At 44.9% G+C, this 20,168-nt stretch overlaps 1 protein-coding gene across 1 annotated transcript in view; it reads right to left on the bottom strand.

The window, feature by feature from the left end:
- Positions 1–3,198: 3,198 nt before the first annotated feature.
- The window catches only part of NGLY1 (N-glycanase 1), a 421,608-nt gene continuing 404,638 nt past the window's right edge, over positions 3,199–20,168 (bottom strand). The window contains exon 12 of the mRNA XM_086942132.1: positions 3,199–8,561. Within this exon, the coding sequence (XP_086798258.1) occupies positions 8,392–8,561 (170 nt within the window). The 3' untranslated portion in view covers positions 3,199–8,391. The remainder of the gene's footprint in view (positions 8,562–20,168) is intronic.

Below are 20,168 nucleotides of genomic sequence, written 5' to 3'. Positions count from 1 at the left end.
GTCGACAAAATATACATAGACGTTGAGTCAGTACCAGTTGAAATAGCCATAACAGAAGCTACCATCGGCGACTCATCGACGTCGATGGTGGACTCATCGATGGGAGGTGCATCGTCGTTGACAGGAGTTTTATCATGGACGACGGTGGACCCGTCGACGGGAGAAGTATTGTCGTCTATGGCGGAATCTACGTCGAGGTAGGCGATAACGAGAAATGGATAGTCATAGCCGTTGGTATAGTCGACGAAGCAGTCAAAGATATCGTCGACGGTGCCGTAGTTGTCAGAGCGTTCGTGGACGACGGGATGTTCTTAGTCGACGAAGAGGATGCACTCACCAGCTGAGGAGATTTCGGCATCGACTGCTTTTTTTTTTCGACTACAACGGGATCCTGACACTCAGAATTTCTGAGTTTTTTCCTGCTTTGAGGTAGTTTTCACAGAAAACTTCCCTTTCTCTCCAGATTTCTCCTCAGAAGAGATTGAAAGCTTCTCTTTTCTAGAGGAAGAGTGACCAGTCTCAGAGTGAGGCTTTTTCAAGGTCTTACTCAGTCTCTCAGGGGTATCATCAAACCTGTCTCTCAGGGGTATCATCAGACCTACCTTCTTGGTTAGAGGGCTGGAAACCTGTGGGCTAACACTGCCATCATCTCCTGAAACAACATCAGATGTAGCCTTCAGCTTCTCCAGCCAAGCCAGCAATCTTCCCTCTCTGTTTTTCAAAGTCTTTAGCAGGGAAGGTTCTACAAATCCTGCAGTCTTTAACCGTGTGTGCTGGATAAAGACAGACTAAATACATTCCTTGCGGGGATCTTCAAAATGTAGTCTCCTTTTCCCACATGAAGAACAAGGCAAAAATAAGCTTTTCTTAGAAGAATCAGACATATTTACTCACAAAGTTCAATCAAAGGTGAAGAACATTGAGCAGAGCTCAGGGAGACTCCCTGTCACACAACGTGCTGTAGAACATCTGAGGGTTTGCCTCTCTGTGAAGGGTTCTACGAGAATACTGCAGCCTGATTGGCTGGGTTCCAAGTTTGTTTCTTTTTACAAAAGGGCTAAGATAGGCTAATGTAGTGACTTTGCTGTCCATAGTAGCCTATTGTATAAAGTTTTTTATGACTATTATGTATATGTTTTATTATACCGCGAGACTCCCACCTCGTCGGCGGGGAGGATTCTAAGCATGTGAATCTATGAAAGATAACCCAATACTGGATAACCGAGTCTTCCTTTGGTGGCTGAGTCAGCATAAAGACAAGGGTCTGTATGAATTTTGGTTCTGGATTGGAAGTCAAAATGGAAGTTGGCCCCAGCGTCAGAGCAGAAGCCGAGACTATGCAGCGGATGTACTTACCAATCGGAGGCCTCCACAGACTTTAGGTGCCTGAAGGTGCAACAAGGGAGCAGAAAGAGTAGTCAAAATTTGCAACAGGTCCTCACTAAAATCTGTTGCAACTTCGCCAATAAACTGTAACTCTGGTGCCTCAGGATCAGTTGCAGAATCGACTCATAGGTTGGGGACTGAGAGCAAGACAGTGAGGGCACCCAGTCATCCTCAATTCTCTGACAGAGTGGTGGTAATGGGCCAAATTCCATTTGGCCTTCTCGTGACTAAGACTTTCACCGCGATGAGGACATGACGCAGGACAGCCTCGAGAGCAGAAACTGGTCTACACCCTCGATTTGGAATAGGTTGTCCAAGAATTCTTTTGCTATTCAATGACATACTGCTTTGCTTCGCGTTTCTGGATAGTCTTAGGATTCATAAGAGCACACACATTACCAGCAAGACTTGGAGTCGTGCCATAAACACCAGTCACATCTTCTGGGGAACTGTCAGAGACATTTGCTTGAGACTGTCCCTAAAATGCTTAAGCCTTGTAGTTTTAGGTGGGGCTTATAGTGCCAGTAGTCAGAAAAAAACTTGACACAAACGTGAATGTTTATTTCCTGTGTGGCCTTAGATCACAGCCGCTCATTGTCCACACTAGTTCACATTTTATTGTAGTTGCCAATATGTTTAACTTTACATGTCAACATATATTTCTTTTGTCTGCGAGTCGACGAACCTTGTCCAACCAGTCTCACAAAAAGAACAGTGCTGATCTCCAGAGAGTGACTTCACTTTCAGAGTGGTTGTAGACATTGGAAACAAGCATTGGCAAAGCCATTAGGTCTCGCCTGTGTAAGAGCTACTGATTTTCCCAATGCCTTTTAGATATGTTGTACAGAAGTGTGGTTGCTGTTCAGCATGGCTGAATTTTAGTGGCGTAGAGGAGAGTGGTTTGGAGTAGTGTAGCATGGAGTGGAGCAGAGAAAAGTGGATTGGAGTGAAGAGGCATCGAGTGGAATGGGCTGTAGTAGAATGGAGTGGCGGAGAGTGACTAGGAGTGGCATGGTGTAGAGTTGCAGTGAGTAGTACAGTTGTGGGTGTAAGTAACTTAAACAATGCACGCACCAGATTTAAAATCAACACAAAGGTATGAAGCATAAAAGGGAAAGGTGAAAGCAGCGCAAGAACTGGAAACCGAGGAAGTGTCCTGAAATGCTTACCTGTACGGTGATAAGCAATACAAAAATATTTGTAAAATGTATATAAAAGTGTAAAGGTGAAAGAAATAGTACCTCAATCACACAGCTGACGGACACTAATCAAAAAGAAATAATCTGTGCTTCACAGAAAGAAAAGGAAGTGAGGCCTGGCATGTACTAGCCAATTAAGAGGCAGCTAAGAGGAGTGACTATGAAGCCAACAAATAGTAAGTAATAGGCTGGCTTCAAGTCCTTTATTGTAAGCAATACCTCTCAAGTCAGAGTGCATGAAAGCGTGGTTGCAGGAAAGCCCTAAAAACAGTTTCAGGATGCCGAGCCTGCAGTTAGCCTTCTTTGGCCGAACCCGTATACTAAGAAATTACCCCCCCCCCCCCACTACGTTCTGTATTGCATTCCTTCATCCCCTACTACTATTTTCAGCGCATCTTTTATTAAGTATCAGGACCCTTGGATCTAGTGTTATACACACTGTTTATTTTCACTTTTCATCCTATTCGTGTGATGTTGCTCATCATTTGCAGATATTTAGGGTCCTCATTGATCCTTCATATGACTTTGCACTGACTTATGTCTAGTTTTGCACTCACCTACATAAAGTAAATAAGAATTAAACGTTGCAAAATTCAGAACCAAACCAGCTTCATCGGTTTTGATTGTTCATAGAAAGGGATTATTTATTTAAAAAAAGAAAGTTAAAATGATTTCATATATATTTTTTTATTATTTTATTGTAAACATTAAAATAATAAGGACATGAAAAATAACACACTGCCGTACATCGAGCCATTTTCCCCTCAGCCAATGGCCTCCTCTGTGTTCCCTCCCCCCTCCAATTTCATATGTATATTTAATAATAATTTCTTGCTCTTCCATAATGCACAAATACATACAAAATATTTAGTTTAGAAATTAATTCAGTATATTTTGTATAATAATAAAAATAGAATAAAAAAAGTAGCAATGCATTTTTGGGGATCCAGGTATCTAAAAATACAGGATCCCTCTTGAGCTACCACCTCATAGAAGTGCTCCTTTTTAAGTTGTAAAACCCCACATCCCTATACACTTTTTTTGTAAATTAAAAATGTGTATAATTATTTATCTGGCATGTCATGTCTACGTTTCTTTGTTGGTTTTCTGCGGGGATGTACAAATACCTCTCATGGCTACTTAATACAGATTAAGAAGAAATGGTGTGCATAATTCAATCATCTAGTAGATGGACTCAGAAGAGTATCATGTATTTTCAAAGATTAAATGTCAGGCATTGATCATAAAAGAGTTTTGACTGACACAAATATCCTGTGGCTCGCAAATGTGAAGGCGGTTTGCAAGTCAATTGGCACTATGGGCCTTTTTGCAATTTCAGAATCTTTCCACCCTCTTTGAAAATGGCATTTTAAAGGAAGTGTTATATGAGAAGACTGCAGCAAAGACGTATTCATTATATAATCCTAAATCCACGGTGCATGAGTACAATCTATGCACGTCCGTAAGGTCCTCCAAAATTATCTCTCTTTTATTCATAAGAGACAACAATGCTTTGTCCTCAACAGGTTTCGTTTTAATTTACTAACTCTCTTGGTGGTGGTTTCCTGCCACTAGTTGCACTTTATAGGAACTATGGGTATGCCCCAGTGATGGAAAGTCTGGTCAGTCGGCCCTAGATTGTGTTCTTTTGCTCTTGTTATCTAATGCTTAGAAATAAGTTAATATTGCCAATTTTTAAAGATTTTAAATGTTATCAATGCAGATCAACTCTATCATTGTTCCAGCAGTACATACCCCTCTAATATTTGGAAGAGTTTAAAAATTAAAAAATGTGCAATGCTGTAACTTTTCCACTCAATGCAACTGGATTATTATATTGTGATGGATAGTTTTAACTTTGAATGATTTTACTGTGTTTTATTCTTTTACGCCACAGAAATATGACGAATAAAGACATCCGATTAGATTTTGACAGACAACGCCACCTTCGGATTGTATTTTGTTCCTCTGCTATGTTGTAAGATATAACTTAAGTCAGTATGTAAACTATTTAAAAAAACATGTTTATTGCACCTCATACCTCACAGGACATTTGGGTGGGTCTCGTATTAGACTAGAATAGCTACAAGCTGCATGTCTAGTTATTTTTTTTTAGCATTTAATTTATTATAGAATTATATACTATGCATTAATGTTGGTGCACTTGTGTTCCTACTCACCTGTAGGTGAATGTATAGTTGAAGTGGCAGCCAACAGTTTACTGTTCTACTGATTTCAGTCTACAAATATATAGGTATCGTAATGCTGCATGACAATTAAGGTTGCAGCCTTCTTCAAGGTACACTGCACTCTTGGTATTACTGAAAGGTCTTTTTTGTTAGTTTTCAGCAAGCAGAATTTAGTTACATACACAACTGGCAATGCCAGTCTTCGTGATAGCTTTAACTCTGTAGGGCTTTCTAAATTCTACCTCAAAGAGTGATGAGTGTTTCTTATATTCAATCTATATGAATAGTACATTCAAGCACCTAATGTATATATTATATTTAAACTGGTGTGAGGGGAAACTACTTATGTGGGAGAATTGCAGATGTGTTTGGAAAAAAACAAACCTTTGCTTGTGAAATTCAATTAGGTTTTCAATTGGGAGACTGTAAAAAGCAGACACAAGTAAAGTGATGGCTATTAAAAGAACATTGAAATACATTCTTTAGGTGGTCATTCATTCACTGGCTCAAATGGAGTCGATATTTTAGCTAGAACTACATTTAGGTACCACAATGGTTGTGGTAGCCCTCTTGGTGGGATTATTAAGTTTAGCTAGAAACCTCTGATGATTGGTGTCTAGTAGTGTGGTCTGTTTCTTGTACGAGACACTAACACACTTAAATGTACCTTCACTTAAGATTTTATTATGCCTCATTCTACTGTATGTAGAAGCAACTGAAGTAGGTCTTGTACAGCAGTTGGCAGCAGTGGAAGGTTTCTCAGTAAACACCATATCACAAACAGCTTACACATCCATATCATTTTGTATGCGGTCTAGCTTGATTAGGCACACACATGTAACTTTGTAGTAAATGTAGACATTCACATTCAGTGGTCACATACCAAACTGGAAAGAAGCTTGGGTCTAGATGGATTATAGTTACATAGACCATGTCTATAATCCTGGCATACTCAAAGCTTCCATCGCAGTACTGACAGCATCTCACTCTGATGTAGGAAGCATGTCTTACATGCACACGTCACTGTAATGTATAAACTGCACTGCCAAGTGTATGACTTTCTTGACTAGCGGGATTAGTGGAATTGGTGTAAAAGTGTATGTAAATGCCATGTGCCTATCTTTCAGTAGTACAGTCCCATTGGACTGCTGCTATTAGTGACCAGATGTAGCATCTTAATATTTTGTATCCTTTGTTGGGACAATGTATTTAGTGTGTTTCATAAACATAAATGGCCACTGCTACTTCCAAATGAATTAGTTCCTTTGGGTGGATTGTCTGTGATTTACATACGCCTACAAATCTGTTGCTTGTTGCTCATATTTTCGGTATCAGTAATGTAAGTTCTTGTGGGGTGTACTGTGCATGTTTAGTGCAAAGCCCCAAAACTTCCATGTTCAGGTAAATACACAGTTTCTGTATTGCAAGGACAGACAAGCACTACACTGCAAGTGCATCTGGAATTCTTTCAATGTTAGGCATTGAGGTCCAGAATATCAATAGACAGTTCTGAGTCTTGTGTGTTCCTTTTGGAGGGAATGGTTTAATTGAGAAACTGTTAATATCACCTTCTTATGGGGAATATACATGTTGTACCCTAATCTTTTTCAAACTGACTAGCTCCCTACTGTATCATCAGCAGCAGGTAGTGTATTATTCCTCAGGATTTCAAGTCTGTTGTTTGTGATACAGTAACTACCATTTCATCTTTATTTAGTCACTTCCTTTTGAGATATAGCCTTCTTAAATGTTATTTATGGCTTTTAAAAAAAAATATGGGATGCTTGTAGATCAGTGTCTCTGAAACATTGCCGGGCGGCAAGTTCACATCTTTTGGCAATAATCTTCAGTATTGAAAATTCACCATATTCTGATTCAGAGCAGGTTGTTGAATGTATTGCTGACTCTTCATAGTTTTTGGCTCAAGGCTGATTTTTAATCTTTCATGCCTGATATAGAACCTCTATGTTTAAATCGATAAGAAGCATTCTTAGATCTTAACAACGGTTCTTGGTGTTCCCTTGGTGGCATTGAAGTTTTTCTTTATCATAGTTAGAATGAATGTAAGGATCTTTCATTGTAAATTCAGTGTTGCACCTTGGTGCCTGCTGTGGTCAGTCACAGCAGATTTGGCATCTTGTACATCTGAACTCTCCACTTTGAAATCATGGAAATGTTCAAGGTGTCTTTCATTGGCGGAAAAACCTCCATCAGATCTCTGCTACAAAACCATTGCATATTGAGCCCAAGAAGATTTTCTTTCAGTGTTTACCAAACTACAGGGGGTGAAATTTGCCATGGCTTTGCATCTGGTGTACCGAGGGTGTTGTGGAAGGTTAAGATTAGATGGAAGTTCAAAGTCAGTCCAAAGGTACTGTTTCACAGAGGGCAACAACATACCCGTTCTTTCTCCAGCCAGAGGAAATATTAAGAAATAAGTTTTGAGGATTACAAATTAATAAAAAATGAAATTGCTGGAATCTAAAAATTAATTGACATACCTCTTATTCCTGGATGGTTGTCTTTGTCATTGCATTACTTCGGATGCCTCGTGTGCGACAGGTTATGAGATATGATGGATTTTAGGCGGTCAAGAGCCTCCAGCCAATGGTTTGCACACATGGTTTAAAACCAATTAAATGTTAAAGCCCAAACACTGGATAGGGAAAGTATCCATAGCATGGGAATCTAAAATAAGATTCACACTACATAATGAAAAGTTCTCAAATGTTTTTCAACAGGTAAAATACATTTCCGGGCAATGTTCTTACCTTAGGGATAAGGTCTTTACAATGAGAGGATAACAAGTACTTCCAATTGTTCTAGGTCACACCTCGTATAGGAAAACCCTTTTCCACAAAAAGTCTCAATGCAATATGTTTTCATGTCTCTCTACTTGCTCAAACCGGTCTGCATTAAGAGCACTAAAACAGCGTTTACTTAAACAATATGTAAACGCATGTCATTCAATCAGAGTTTAAAACCCACAAAAACCTTCCACATTTAGAAAAGTACCTCCATCGAGGAATGCTTTACATTTGAATTTACATTCCACCAAAAGTGTACAATGTGTTAAAGGCTCTTGCTGGCATCACGACAGGTACTAGCAGCTCACTGGTCCCGATAATGAATGAAGACAGACATTCTGCCTGTGGTGTCACCAATGCTTCTTGCTCACAGATTCTTCATGGATTGTCTTTTCTAATTTGTGATTAGAACTGCAAATATTTTACAGTTACTTATAAAAGCTGCTACAAATATATATTTGTGAAGCCAAACGACAATCATAACCGTTTCTATAGCCACAATAAGCAATTGAAACATCAAAAATAAAAAACACAGGGAAAAGGAAAATGGTGGGTATTTCATCAGATGCAGGACAAGAAGTCATAATCCGGTGCATACGCTAATCATTTAGTTTGATTAACTAATTCTTATATTTTCTGCATTGCTCAGTATAGCCTTTCAATTCCTTGATCGTCGTTTTCAGTAGAAGCATTCTTCTCATGCTCACGGTGAGTATTCACATCAAAGTCAGGATCCAGCGCTGACACCATATCTATTAAAGTTTAATTGGGGATTTCCAAATATTTGCCACAGTCACATCTGACCCTCTGTTATTTGAATGTGGTGAGTATTTCCAATGAGGTTTCCTTGTCGTTCTGTAGGCTCTCTCTGAAGAGCTGTGTATGCTGCCATGCAACACTTCCTTCCCCTCCGCTCAACTCCGCTTCCAAAAATATCTCTGTTGCACCAGCAAAGTCTACGTAGGAATGAAGATTTTTGTCTAAAGGAAGAAGGAAAATCTATTATGAATGCCCACAGATTTAATTGACATATACAGAATGCAAGGTCTACAAGAAGAGCATAATAATTAACTTTCCTGTCCAATGCATTCATCATTCCAGCCAATAAAGAAACATTATATATGGGTATGTAATGGTTACTTAACTTGAAGACTAGGTTCTGTATTATAGAGATCTTTTTTGAAGTCGTAAAGGTTAGAATTCTTTGCCGGAACACTCAATATACATGCCTAGATATAAATTAAATGTGAAAAACAGCAAAGCCAATACTATGAAGCACCCTCTCAACCCTATCACTGGCCCATTATTTTCTGTAAATTTCACTTTTCCAAACAAAACAGAAAATCCTCTCTCATAACACCACTAAATGATCAAACGGCTGCATAAATCTAAATATGAGGTAAAAAACAGAAGCCAGATAGGTTTAACCTTTGAAGAGTTACAAGAACACCTTGTGCCTTTATGTGGTCTAGAGGCCTTCAGTCCCATGATGTCTTACACTGACAGCTACCTCCGAGTCAGTTCTTTTTTCCAATGGTTTTTCCAGAGAGTGTGGCCTTGAAACTGTGGGGGTGCTTTTTTAAACTATTTTCTTCAGAAAACAAATTCCTTGGGCGTCTCTAACTGCCACAAAGAAAATGAAGACTTTCTTTAGTCCTTGGACCCACCCCATCAGCCTGGTTCGACTCCTGGTGGCCGACCACACTGGGAACAGCACCAACACCCACCAATCATGCACGCAACCTAGGATTCATCCTCAACTCCTCCCTCTCCATGTCTAAAAAGGTCAACGCCGTCGCCTCCTCCTGCTACAACACCCTCCGCAGGATCTACAAGTGGATCCCGACTGAAACAAGAAGAACGGTGACACAGGCCCTCGTCAGCTGCAGGCTGGACTATGGCAACGCACTCTACGCAGGAATCCCAGCCAAACACCTACGACGCCTACAACGCATCCAAAATGCCTCCGCCCGACTGACCGTCAACGTCCCTGCCGCAACATCACCCCCCACCTGAGAGACCTACACTGGCTCCCCGTCGACAAGAGGATCTCTTTCAAGCTCCTCACCCACGCACACAAAGCACTCCACAACGCCGTACCAGCCTACCTGAACAGCAGGCTCAGCTTCTACACCCCCACCCGTCAGCTCCGCTCCGCCAGCCTCGCCCTCACCACTGTTCCCCGTATCCAACGAACAACCTCCGGCAGCAGATCCTACTCCTACCTCGCCGCCAAGACCTGGAACACCCTCCCTACCCACCTACGGTAGACCCAAGACCTACTCACCTTCAGAAGACTCCTCATGACCTTCGAGCAGTAGCAGCACCCTCTCCCCTCACTGGTAAGTCGCGCGCTTTACAAATACTCTGATTGATTGATTTGGTTTTTTAGCCTACTTTTTCAGTCAGAATGCTTTCTTTGTTTGACACACGTGCAGGAAAGTAGGGTCTTTGAGGCATAAATACCCCCACGTTTTGCCTTGTGTCATTGTGTTTTGACTGTAGTTCACCAATATCCCGCTAACAAAGCCCCTAGGGGTTGTGCTCTCTCCTCTAAATTCCATAGTATGTACTTTGCACATCCCACAATGGCCTTCCAGGGTTAGCAGTGTAAGCCCCTAGTATATGGTACTGAGGTATCCAGAGCATTGGTATACCAGGGCCCTCCTGTGGGCTGCAGCATGTATTATGCCACCCATCGGAGCCCATGCAAACAGTGTCTGCAGAGCGGCCAGTGCATTAAATGGTGCTTGCATCTTTTACTTTGGATACAAGGTTCCCTTTATCCTGGTCACTGCACTTTTAACCTATAAGTCACCTTTAAGGTACTCCCTTCAGTCCAAGGGCAGGGTGCACGGTTCTAAGTGCATGGGTAACCTTGCACGAGCAGCGCTGCCCCTACAAACCCAGGACTACATTCCCTCTGTTTTCTTAGCGCGGGAGAGCCATTATAAGGTTTGTAGCAAATGCTGGCAAGTCGAGATGCCCAACTACATAATAGCTGCACCCAAACCAGTTCATGTTTGGTATCAAACATGTTGGAATCATGCAACTATACAGATTCCAGTGTTAGTTGCATGATACCATGTACTGGTGGGCTGCTTAGGGGACTTCCCTATACCTTTATGTGTAGCATTACATGGTCGGACTTCCAGTCCGTGTTGCTGCAGACCCATGACAGTGCCCCCCTCCCCCGCTAATGAGCTTAACTCGGGCAGGGGAAGGAAGCTGAGCAAAGAACTTTCTGCAAAGTAGAGGTTTGACCACCTCTCCTTTAGAATTTTGTAGGGTGAGGGTGCTTCAGAGCACCACCAGACTGTATTGAAGAGGACATTTGGTGTCCTCCTGGCATAAAAACAGTTTGTGTAGTTTTGTGCGAAAACCAAGGGCTCCTAAACTGTGCAAAGGACAGGAGAGTGTTCACCTCGCTATCCAGCTCCTCCCAAAGTAGGTGCCCACAGTTCCTCCAAGTGGCTACTTAACTCTGCCATGTTAATCCTTGGCCCTTGGGAGCAGTTGATTGGCTAGGCCAGCTGGGTAGCGTCCTTGATCCCTTCTGTTAGGGGGATCACAGAAGAAGTCCTTCCTCTTGCCAGGGTTGAGAGCTCCCCTTAGGGTAGGCCATTAGATTTGTACCAACAACATATGTAAGATTCGACTGCCTCTCATCTGAAGACTGTCCAAAGAACACTGCTGTTCTTCGAGCCAGGACTAAAGACAATACTGCTTCGGTGGGAGATTCCTGTGGCATCTTCGGGCCTGTGCTTCAGGTTCTGCAACTTCATGGCTGTGAATCCTCGAGCCACCAAGGACTGAGCTTGCATTACAGCCAAGAAGAAATCTCGCTTGAAGTGAAGGAGTCACTGCTCTGCATCTGCAGGCACCTCAACGACGACTACTGGTTTGCTGATCCGGTTGTCCCACGGTCATTGCAAGGCTCTGCAACACACGTGGAGGGTGGTTGGTACTCCAGAGGCCCGACTAGTCTTCACTGCAACTGGGGCGACTGAAATCCCTCTTCAGCTGACCTGAACTGCCTCCCTGTGCACAGTGTCCATTTTCTGTTGCCAAAGCTTTTTGGCTTGCTTCACAAAAGATTTTCAAGCTCCAATAAGCCCCAGTTTCCAGCATCCCACAACTCCAAGAACGACGTCCTTCCTGTATTCTCTGCATCGTAGGCCTTTATCTCCTGTGTGCTGCCGAGGAGTCCCTGCGACTGCCAGTGCTTGCTGCCAGAGGGATCTCGAGGGTGCTCCATTGATTCCTGCTGGCTCTCCTGTGGGCTGAGGGTTGACCCCGACGTACCCTTGCTGGGTTAGTCCCACAGACTTTGCTGATCTGCAACCCAGCATCTTCACTTGTAATCCGTTGTTGCCATCTGCCAAGGCTTGTTGGTGGTCCTGCCGGCCACTGACTCCTGCACTTGTCGACCTGCGGGGGAAAGCTGTGGAAGGCTACTGTTCTCCTGAATCGTCGCCTGGGCCACACAGCTGCTGCTTCAACTGTGCTACAGCAAGAACCAAAGACTAGGGCTTTTATTGTACTCCTGTGCCTCCTGGTCAAATCCAGGTGGTTTGGACTCTGTCCCCTTTGCTTTCAGGTAGTTTTCATCGGGATTCCATGTCCTGGTTCCATCAGCCTGGTCCACGAGACACTGTTGCTGCTGATCTTCCACAAACCTCTATTGGCGTCTACGGGTGGTTGCGACACTACTTCATCCCTATGCACCTGGGCTCTCAGCTCTAGGTATCCTGGTTACTGATGTGTCCACATGTTCTGTGGCTCTCCAGGCTTCCTTGATCCAAGTGATTCCTTCGGGGTCCTTTGGGAAGGGTCCTAGAACTGTGAAATTCCAACAGAGACTTGCCCTTTGTTATCCTATGGACGTTTGATCCTGTGTAACCACTCTGCACCCTGGCGCTTTGGCGTCCCTGGCTACTCACCTTCGGTGGTTCCACGTTTCCCTTGGGGTCCTCCATCCTTGGGTACCAGTCTCGTTTTGGTACCTTCCTCACATTCCACTATTTCAATATATGGTTCACGCCAGATCCTCCATATGTGTTTTTCTAAGCGACTTACCTATTTCTGAAGAATTTCTTGTGTGTAGATGATCTCTCCAGGTAGTAGACATACCAACTTAGTGTCTCATGTGTATTAATAAATCCAAAGTATTTTATACTTTCCTGGTGTGGTTCTTTCTTATGTGAAAAGCTTACTGACTATAGTAGTAAATGTACCAGCTTTACTCCCTACTGAATAAGCCTTAGATGCTCTCTACAGTTACCCCTTGAAAGCTCTGGTTTTCAGGGACCTAAACACTATTACTAAGAGTTGCCTGGACTCAGTGCCTCACCATAGGTGGACACGATATACTGAGCCAGCCTCCTACAACATGCTCTTCATAAAGAAGGAAAAAAGCTGCATCTGCCCCATGCCACCCCTAATCAGGTCTGTATGGTGGGCTGTCAATCAATCTAGGAATGTGACATGCTCTAACATGCCTAGGAATAACCCCAAAGTCACAGAGAGAATTAAACTAAGAGGTAAATTGGGGGACATGATGTTGAAGGGCAAAAAGAAGCAAAGGGCCTCCAGGGAAGCATCTACTTCAACAGGGACGTAAACCATGGCTACAAAAGACTCACAGAGGGAGATCTGAGGAAAGGAGGAGGAAGAAAGAAGACACCACTGATAACGCCACTCAAGTCACCAGAGCTATTGTTTGTAGGAAACAGGGTTTCTGTTGCAGTAACACCCCCCACACTTTTTGCCAGATTTCTGCTGAATGAATTAATGAAAAAACATTTATGGAGGGCGTAGCTACCCGAGGGCATCCCAACGCTCACAGCAGTTATGCACAGATAACAGAACTACTAGGCAAGATTAAGGAAAAAACATGTTTTGAGTAGTTTTGGAAAAGCCAAATGATTCGACTTCTGACAAATGGGGAGGGTGTTCCATAACCTGGCAGCACTAAAGGAGAACAGACGGCCACCGCTTCTCGCCTTTTGAATTCTGGGAACTAAGGTGAGGCGGAGATTGCCAGAGCGCAGGCACCTGTTTCGACGATAGGGAGAGATAATGGACCGATTAATATGCAGCCCTCTCCCTGCTAATGACTTGTGAACAATGCAGAGAGCCTTAAATGTAATTCTCTCCTGTATGGGAAGCCAGTGAAGAGTATTAAGTGCTGGTTTAGCGGATTGGTGGCTAGGGAGCCGAAGAAGGAGACGCGCTGCACAGTTTTTTTTTACAGAAGTCTGTAACTTTGCGATGTTAGCAAGAGGGGCTCCCAGGTAAGAGCGTTCTCGTAGTCCAGGCGAAAAAGAATTAGGGCTTGGACCATAAGTCTCCTTGCAAGGAAAGGTAGAAGAGGAAGAACTTTCCGAACCATCCAAAGGATTCCATAACAGGTGGCCGCCAATTTCAAAGCCTGATGCTTGAAATTCAACTCTCGATCAAGCCAAAAACCCAGACTTTTAATCTGTTCTTTGGATGGGAGCGGGGCCGAGCCAAACTGGCGACAGCAATCCTATCTTACAAATAGGGGAATTGCCTAGTAGCACCAACTCAGTCCTGTCTCCATTTAATTTTAAACATGAGAGCTCCATCCACTAGGCCACCTTCTCCAAGCATGGGCCAAGACCGGGAGAAAAGTTATCGGGGTGGTTTAGGGGCACAAGGAGTTGTGTATCGTTGGTGTAGGTGACAAGCTTAACACCTAACGGGAGAACTATCGCAGCTAGCGGTCTCATATATACATTAAAAAGAGTAGGGCTTAAAGAGGATCCCTGTGGAACACCGCTGCAGAGAGGCATCCGTTTCGAGCTGATATCTCCCTCGAAAACCTGAAAAGACCTGTCTTCCAGGAAAGATTGCAGCCACGCAATGGCCCCCCTAGCCATCCCCATATTCCTGAGTCTACAGACTAAAGTGTGGTGATTAACAGTGACAAAAGCTACACTGAGATCCAAAAGGATAATAGCCGCAGTGCCTCCTTGAGACAAGATTCTCCTGGACTCTTCGACTACTGCTAAGAGACCGTTTCTGTACCCTGTTGGGGTCGGAAGCCAGTCTATAAGGGGGGAAGGAGATTGTGAAACTCCAAAAATGTGCAGAGGACAAGATTTACATGTTTCTCAACAAACTTACTAATCCCTGGAAGGAGGGAAATGGGGCATGGGGCGATAGTTTCTTGGGAGATCAGGGTTAAGACTCAGCTTTTTTTAGCACTTTGACTTGGTGTGCCCTGGGGACCACCAATAAGGTTCCCAGGGCACAGGTTCCCTGGGTAATTTCCCAAAACTGTACATTGGTACTCATAATTGGCACCTCTCTGGCCACATGTAAGTTTCTTATAAAAGGTGCCATGGGTACCAAGGGCACGGTGACCAGGGAAGGCCTCCAAGGGCTGCAGCACATATTGTGCCACCCTTAGAGGTTCTTTACCCTTCAAAAAAACACACACAGCAGTGCTGCATGTTTTGTTGAAGAGAAAAGTGGAGAGTTGACATGGCACACATACTTGTGTGCCATGCCCGCAACCCACTGCTTATACTATAGGTAGGACTCCTCTCTAGCTGGGTGCACTATACCACTGGTGAGGGTGCAGTTGCATGAGCACTGTACCCCTACAGTGTCTAAGTCCATTCTTAGACATTGTAAGTGCAGTAAAGCTATAAAGGAGTATATGGTCTGGGAGTTTGACATTACAAACTCCACAGCACCATAATGGTTTTACTGAATTCTGGGACGTTTGGTAGCAAACTTCTCAGCATAATAAACCCACACTGATTCCAGTGTGGGATTTATTATACAATGCACTCAGAAGCCATCTCTGATATGCCCCATAAAAACTACAAGCCTCTGGTGGGTTCCCTGACTGGTAACACCAGCCTGCCACCACAAGACATGTTTCTGGACTGCTGGGGTGGGAGCCTTCACTCCCTGGGCCCATAAACAAAGCCTTTCCTGCGATGAGGTGGTCACACCTCCCCAAGGTCAGGAACAGCCATCTGTGGCAGGGGAGCTTCAAAGGCCTTGCTGCCTTTGTAACACAACCCCCAGTCTCCTTGCTATCAGGAGAAGGCCCCCTTCCTGTATTACCCCCTTTTCGGCATGAAGACAGGCAGGACAAATTAGAGCAGCTCAGGTGTGCCCACCGTTGCCCAACGCCACCCCTCAGGTGGGGGAGGGGAGGTGAAGCCCACTCTTCAGTGCCCACCATCCTGCAGATGGCAGGCACTCTCCAATTAGGATCAGGGATTGTGCCCACTCCACCACGTGGGGAAAGCACACCAAGGGTGTAATCACCTAAGGCCAGTAGCCAATGGACTACTGACCTCGATACCCCTAAAACGGCCCCTAAATAGAGTATTTAGGGGGCAGCCCTGAACTAAGAAGACAGATATCCGCAATCTATGAAGAAGGATGAAAGACAATGCCCAGAAAAGGAGACTGCAGAGAAGAACTGACTTGGCCCCAGCCCTACCAGCCCGTCCACAGTGTCAGGGAGATCCTGCGCCAAAAGTTGCCTTGTCCTGCAGTCAAAGACCTCCAGGTCCCCGGGGTAGATTAACTGCCTTCAACAAAGACCGGATCTCCTGTGAACAGCAGCTCTGTTCAAAAGAATCTTCAAAGCAATAGTATGAGCCTGCTGAAAACAAAGAAAACAGACACCTGGAAACACCACTGCACCTGTCGCCTACGACCAGAGTCAGTCCGAGTGGCCCACCGGTCCCAGCAAGGTTCCCCAGCACTCCAGAGTCAGAGTCCAACGCAGGTTGACTTCTCCAGGATTCCCTAATGTCTTCTGCAGCCTGCACGGAGCACCGCCCCCCCCCCCCCCCCCCCCAACCACAAGTGACCCGGTATGGTGAAATCCCACCTCAAAAGGTACCCCAGCATCCTGCCGGCCTGCCTCCTGTAGAATAGGACCTGAGGTGCACGTCCCTGAGCCCGCCAACTTACCTGCCCAGGTGTTGATTCCTCCCTGAAGACTTCCTGGATCGAGCCTGCAGCCAAAATCCCAAACCAGCAGCTCCCTTTGAAAACAACAGGGCACCCAACGCCAAATCAGCACTCTGCACCGGCCCGCCACTGTGGGTGCACCTTTTGTGCTAACTTGAACCCCCCCTTTGCCCTGAGCTAAACCCTAGGAGCTTTGCTTCCACATCCAAAAGGCTTGCCCGTGAGCAGCCACCAAGCAGAGGACCCCCTATCTCCCATTGGATATTATTGGGCCCAGGCACTCTGCTGCCCTGGTGCCGCTGAGGGTACTCTTTGAGTGCACCCTTGACCCTGGTTCTAACCCCAGAAACTCAACTCCGAAGACCGATAACTCACCTTCAAACCAATAAGAACACACGTTACGTACCTGTAACTGTAGTTCTCCAGTATTAGAAGCTTTCATAGATTCACATACCTGAATCATTTCCTTGTCGTCGAGACGGAAGCTTCCGGTGTATAAAAAAGCAATGATTAGCAGTATAGCTAACTGAAAAAAGGCCTTAGGCCCATTCCCTTAAGGAGTAGTTTCTGTCCTGTAACTCCAGTTCTGTAGTAGGGGTATCTCTGTTATAGTCATAATCTAGTGAATAGTCCCGCTCATGAGCGTGGACCCCGGAGCAATCAAAAATAATCTCTTAAGGTGTCTAAAAATGCAGACCTGCACAGACACTTAAGAGAGAATTTAAAAACAGATAATGCAGCCTTTATCCACAGGCTACACTGTAGTACTTCAACTAGACATTCCACCAAAACCACAAACAGCACAGGTTGCCTAGTTTTCTTCATAGAGAAAAAAACTCCCCCTTTTACCAACAAAGCCTCTGGAATGATAGAGAGGAAGGGGAGGACAGACAAGCCCCATAGGCTGCCATTATGTGGCTCAAAAAGGGATACCGTGCCTTTAAGAAAACTTTCCAGAACTTTCTCAGTATCCCAGAATGCCCAGCAGATCCCATTAACTTTCAGTTCTTTTTGAAGGCATATCGTTATATGCCTTCAAAAAGTCACATCAAAATCTTACTCCACCGGGGAGGAGGGCGGGCGCTTATGACTATAACAGAGATACCCCTACTACAGAACTGGAGTTACAGGACAGAAACTACTCCTTCTGTAGTAGGGGATCTCTGTGTATAGTCATAATCTAGTGAATAGAATGACAAGCCCATCCCCATACCAAAGCGGCGGTGGAGAAAAGAAGTACAACATCACTACTGTGCGAACAGATTTCGCAGCGAAGCCTGCCCAACCTGAGCGTCTGCCCTGAAGTCAGAGTCCAGACAGTAATGCTTAGCAAAGGTATGGACCGACTTCCAAGTTGCCGCCCCCTGCAGATTTCTGCAATGGGAACATTACGTAACAAAGCAGTCGTGGCAGTTTTGCCCCTGGTGGAATGAGCCTTAGGTTTACCCCCTAAGGTCTTATTATCCTTTTGATAACACAACTATATACAGGACACGATCCACATCGAAATGAACTGTTTTGAGGTAGCAAGACCTGTCCTGACTGACCCATAATTGATAAACAATTGGTCTGACCTACGAATATCCTTGGTTTTATCCAGATAAAATTTCAACACCCTCCTGACATCCAGGGAATGTAGAGACCTTTCCGCTGGAGAGGAAGGATTCTGAAAAAACGTAGGTAAAGTTATGGTCTGGTTAACATGGAAATCAGAAATAACCTTAAGAAGAAATTTAGGGCGAGCACGCATAACAACCTTAGCAGCATGAAATACAGTATAAGGTTCTTGGCAACACAACGCCCGAATTTCACTCACCCTGCGGGCCGATGTAATGGCCATGAGGAAAGCTGCCTTCCAGGACAGGTGCTGCAACGAAGCCTTATGAATAGGTTCAAAAGGTTCCTTCATCAATCTGGACAGCACCACATTCAATTCCCATGAAGGCGAGGGAAGTCGTACGGGAGGAAACACTTTCTTCAAGCTTTCCAAAAAATCTTTGATCACAGGGATCTGGAAGAAGGAGGTCTGTGAAGGGCATTTCTTGTAGGCAGTCAGCGCAGCGAGATGGACCTTAATGGAATAAACATTAAGGCCAGACTGCGCTAAATGTAAAAGGTACGGAAGGATGACATCTTCCTTACATGTCGTTGGATCATAGTTCTTGGACTTGCACCATATGCAAAATCTCTTCCACTTGTACGCATAAGAAGTCCTAGTGGAAGGTCTCTTGGCTTCCTTCAGTATGTCCATACACTCTGCAGGGAGATTCAAATGGCCATATTGCACTATCTCAGGAGCCATGCCGCCAAACTCAAGGACGAGAGATTGGGGTGCACCATCTGGCCCCCGAACTTCGTGAGCAGGTCCTGCCGGCATGGCAGCCGAATGTGAGGAAGGCGAGACCGGTGAAGCAGGTCCGTGAACCACCACTGCCTGGGCCATTCCGGGGCAATCAGTATCATCCGCGCCCTGGACTGGGCCAGCTTGATGAGCACTGCCGGAATCAGGGGAATGGGTGGAAAAGCGTACAGAAAGCTGTTCGACCAGTCGATCCATAACGCATTCCCCAGCGTTCCCTGCTGGTAGTACCTGGATGCGAAGTCTCAACATTTGCTGTTTTCGGCGGTAGCGAACAGATCCATGTCTGGAGTGCCCCACCTGGCGAAAACGTCTGAGTACTTCGTCGTTGATGAGCAATTCGTGGTTTTCCTGGATCAGTCTGCTCAGTGCGTCCGCTTGAACATTCTGCACACCTGGTAGATGACTAGCCGTTATCATCAGTCCTCTGGCAAGAAGCCAGTGCCAGATCACCTGCACCTCCTGCGACAGGGTGCGCGATCTCGAGCTCCCCTGCTTGTTGAGGTAATACATTGTGGTCGTATTGTCCGTCTGTACAAGCAGAGTTGGTCTGGAAGGAAGGATGAAAGACCTTCAGTGCCAAGTGAACAGCTCTGAGTTCCAGAAAATTGATGTGATACGTGGACTCTGTCTGGGACCACGTTCCCTGAATCTGTAATTCCCCGGAATGCGCTCCCCAGCCGTGGAGAGAAGCATCCATCATGATAGTCTTATTGGGAATGTCCTTGTGGAAGGGAACCCCCTTGAGGAGATTCTCCGCTGAACACCACCATTTCAGAGACTGTAGAGCATGCAGAGACAGTCGTATCCTGTCGTCCCAGTTTCCTCTCCTCTGGTCCCACTGATCCTCCAGATACTCCTGCAGCGGTCTCATGTGTAGCCGTGCGTGTGGAAGATACAAGAGGCCATCGACCCCAGAAGAGAAGACACCGTCCTCACTGTCGTAGATGGAGCGGTCATAAGAGCCTGAGCCTTCCATAGGAGTGATAAACGTCTTTCCTCCGAAGGAGACACGCTTGCTGACAGCGTATTGATGGAGACTCCCAAGTACTGTAGGCATTGGACCGGAGTCGGGACGGACTTGGACATGTTGATGTGCAACCCCAGTTTGTTCAAGAGAACGGACGTCTTCTGGAAGTGCGCTTGATCTTCCGAGAAGGAGGATGCCTTGATCAACCAATCGTCCAGGTATGGGTAGACAAACACCTTGTTCTTTCTCAGGTGTGCCGCTACCACTGCCATGCATTTGGAAAAGGTC

The sequence above is a fragment of the Lissotriton vulgaris genome, chromosome 10 (genome assembly GCF_964263255.1).
Source record: "Lissotriton vulgaris chromosome 10, aLisVul1.2, whole genome shotgun sequence".
Lineage (NCBI taxonomy): Eukaryota > Metazoa > Chordata > Amphibia > Caudata > Salamandridae > Lissotriton > Lissotriton vulgaris.
Note: the sequence above shows the minus strand (reverse complement) of the source record. Positions and strands in the feature narration are given on the sequence as shown.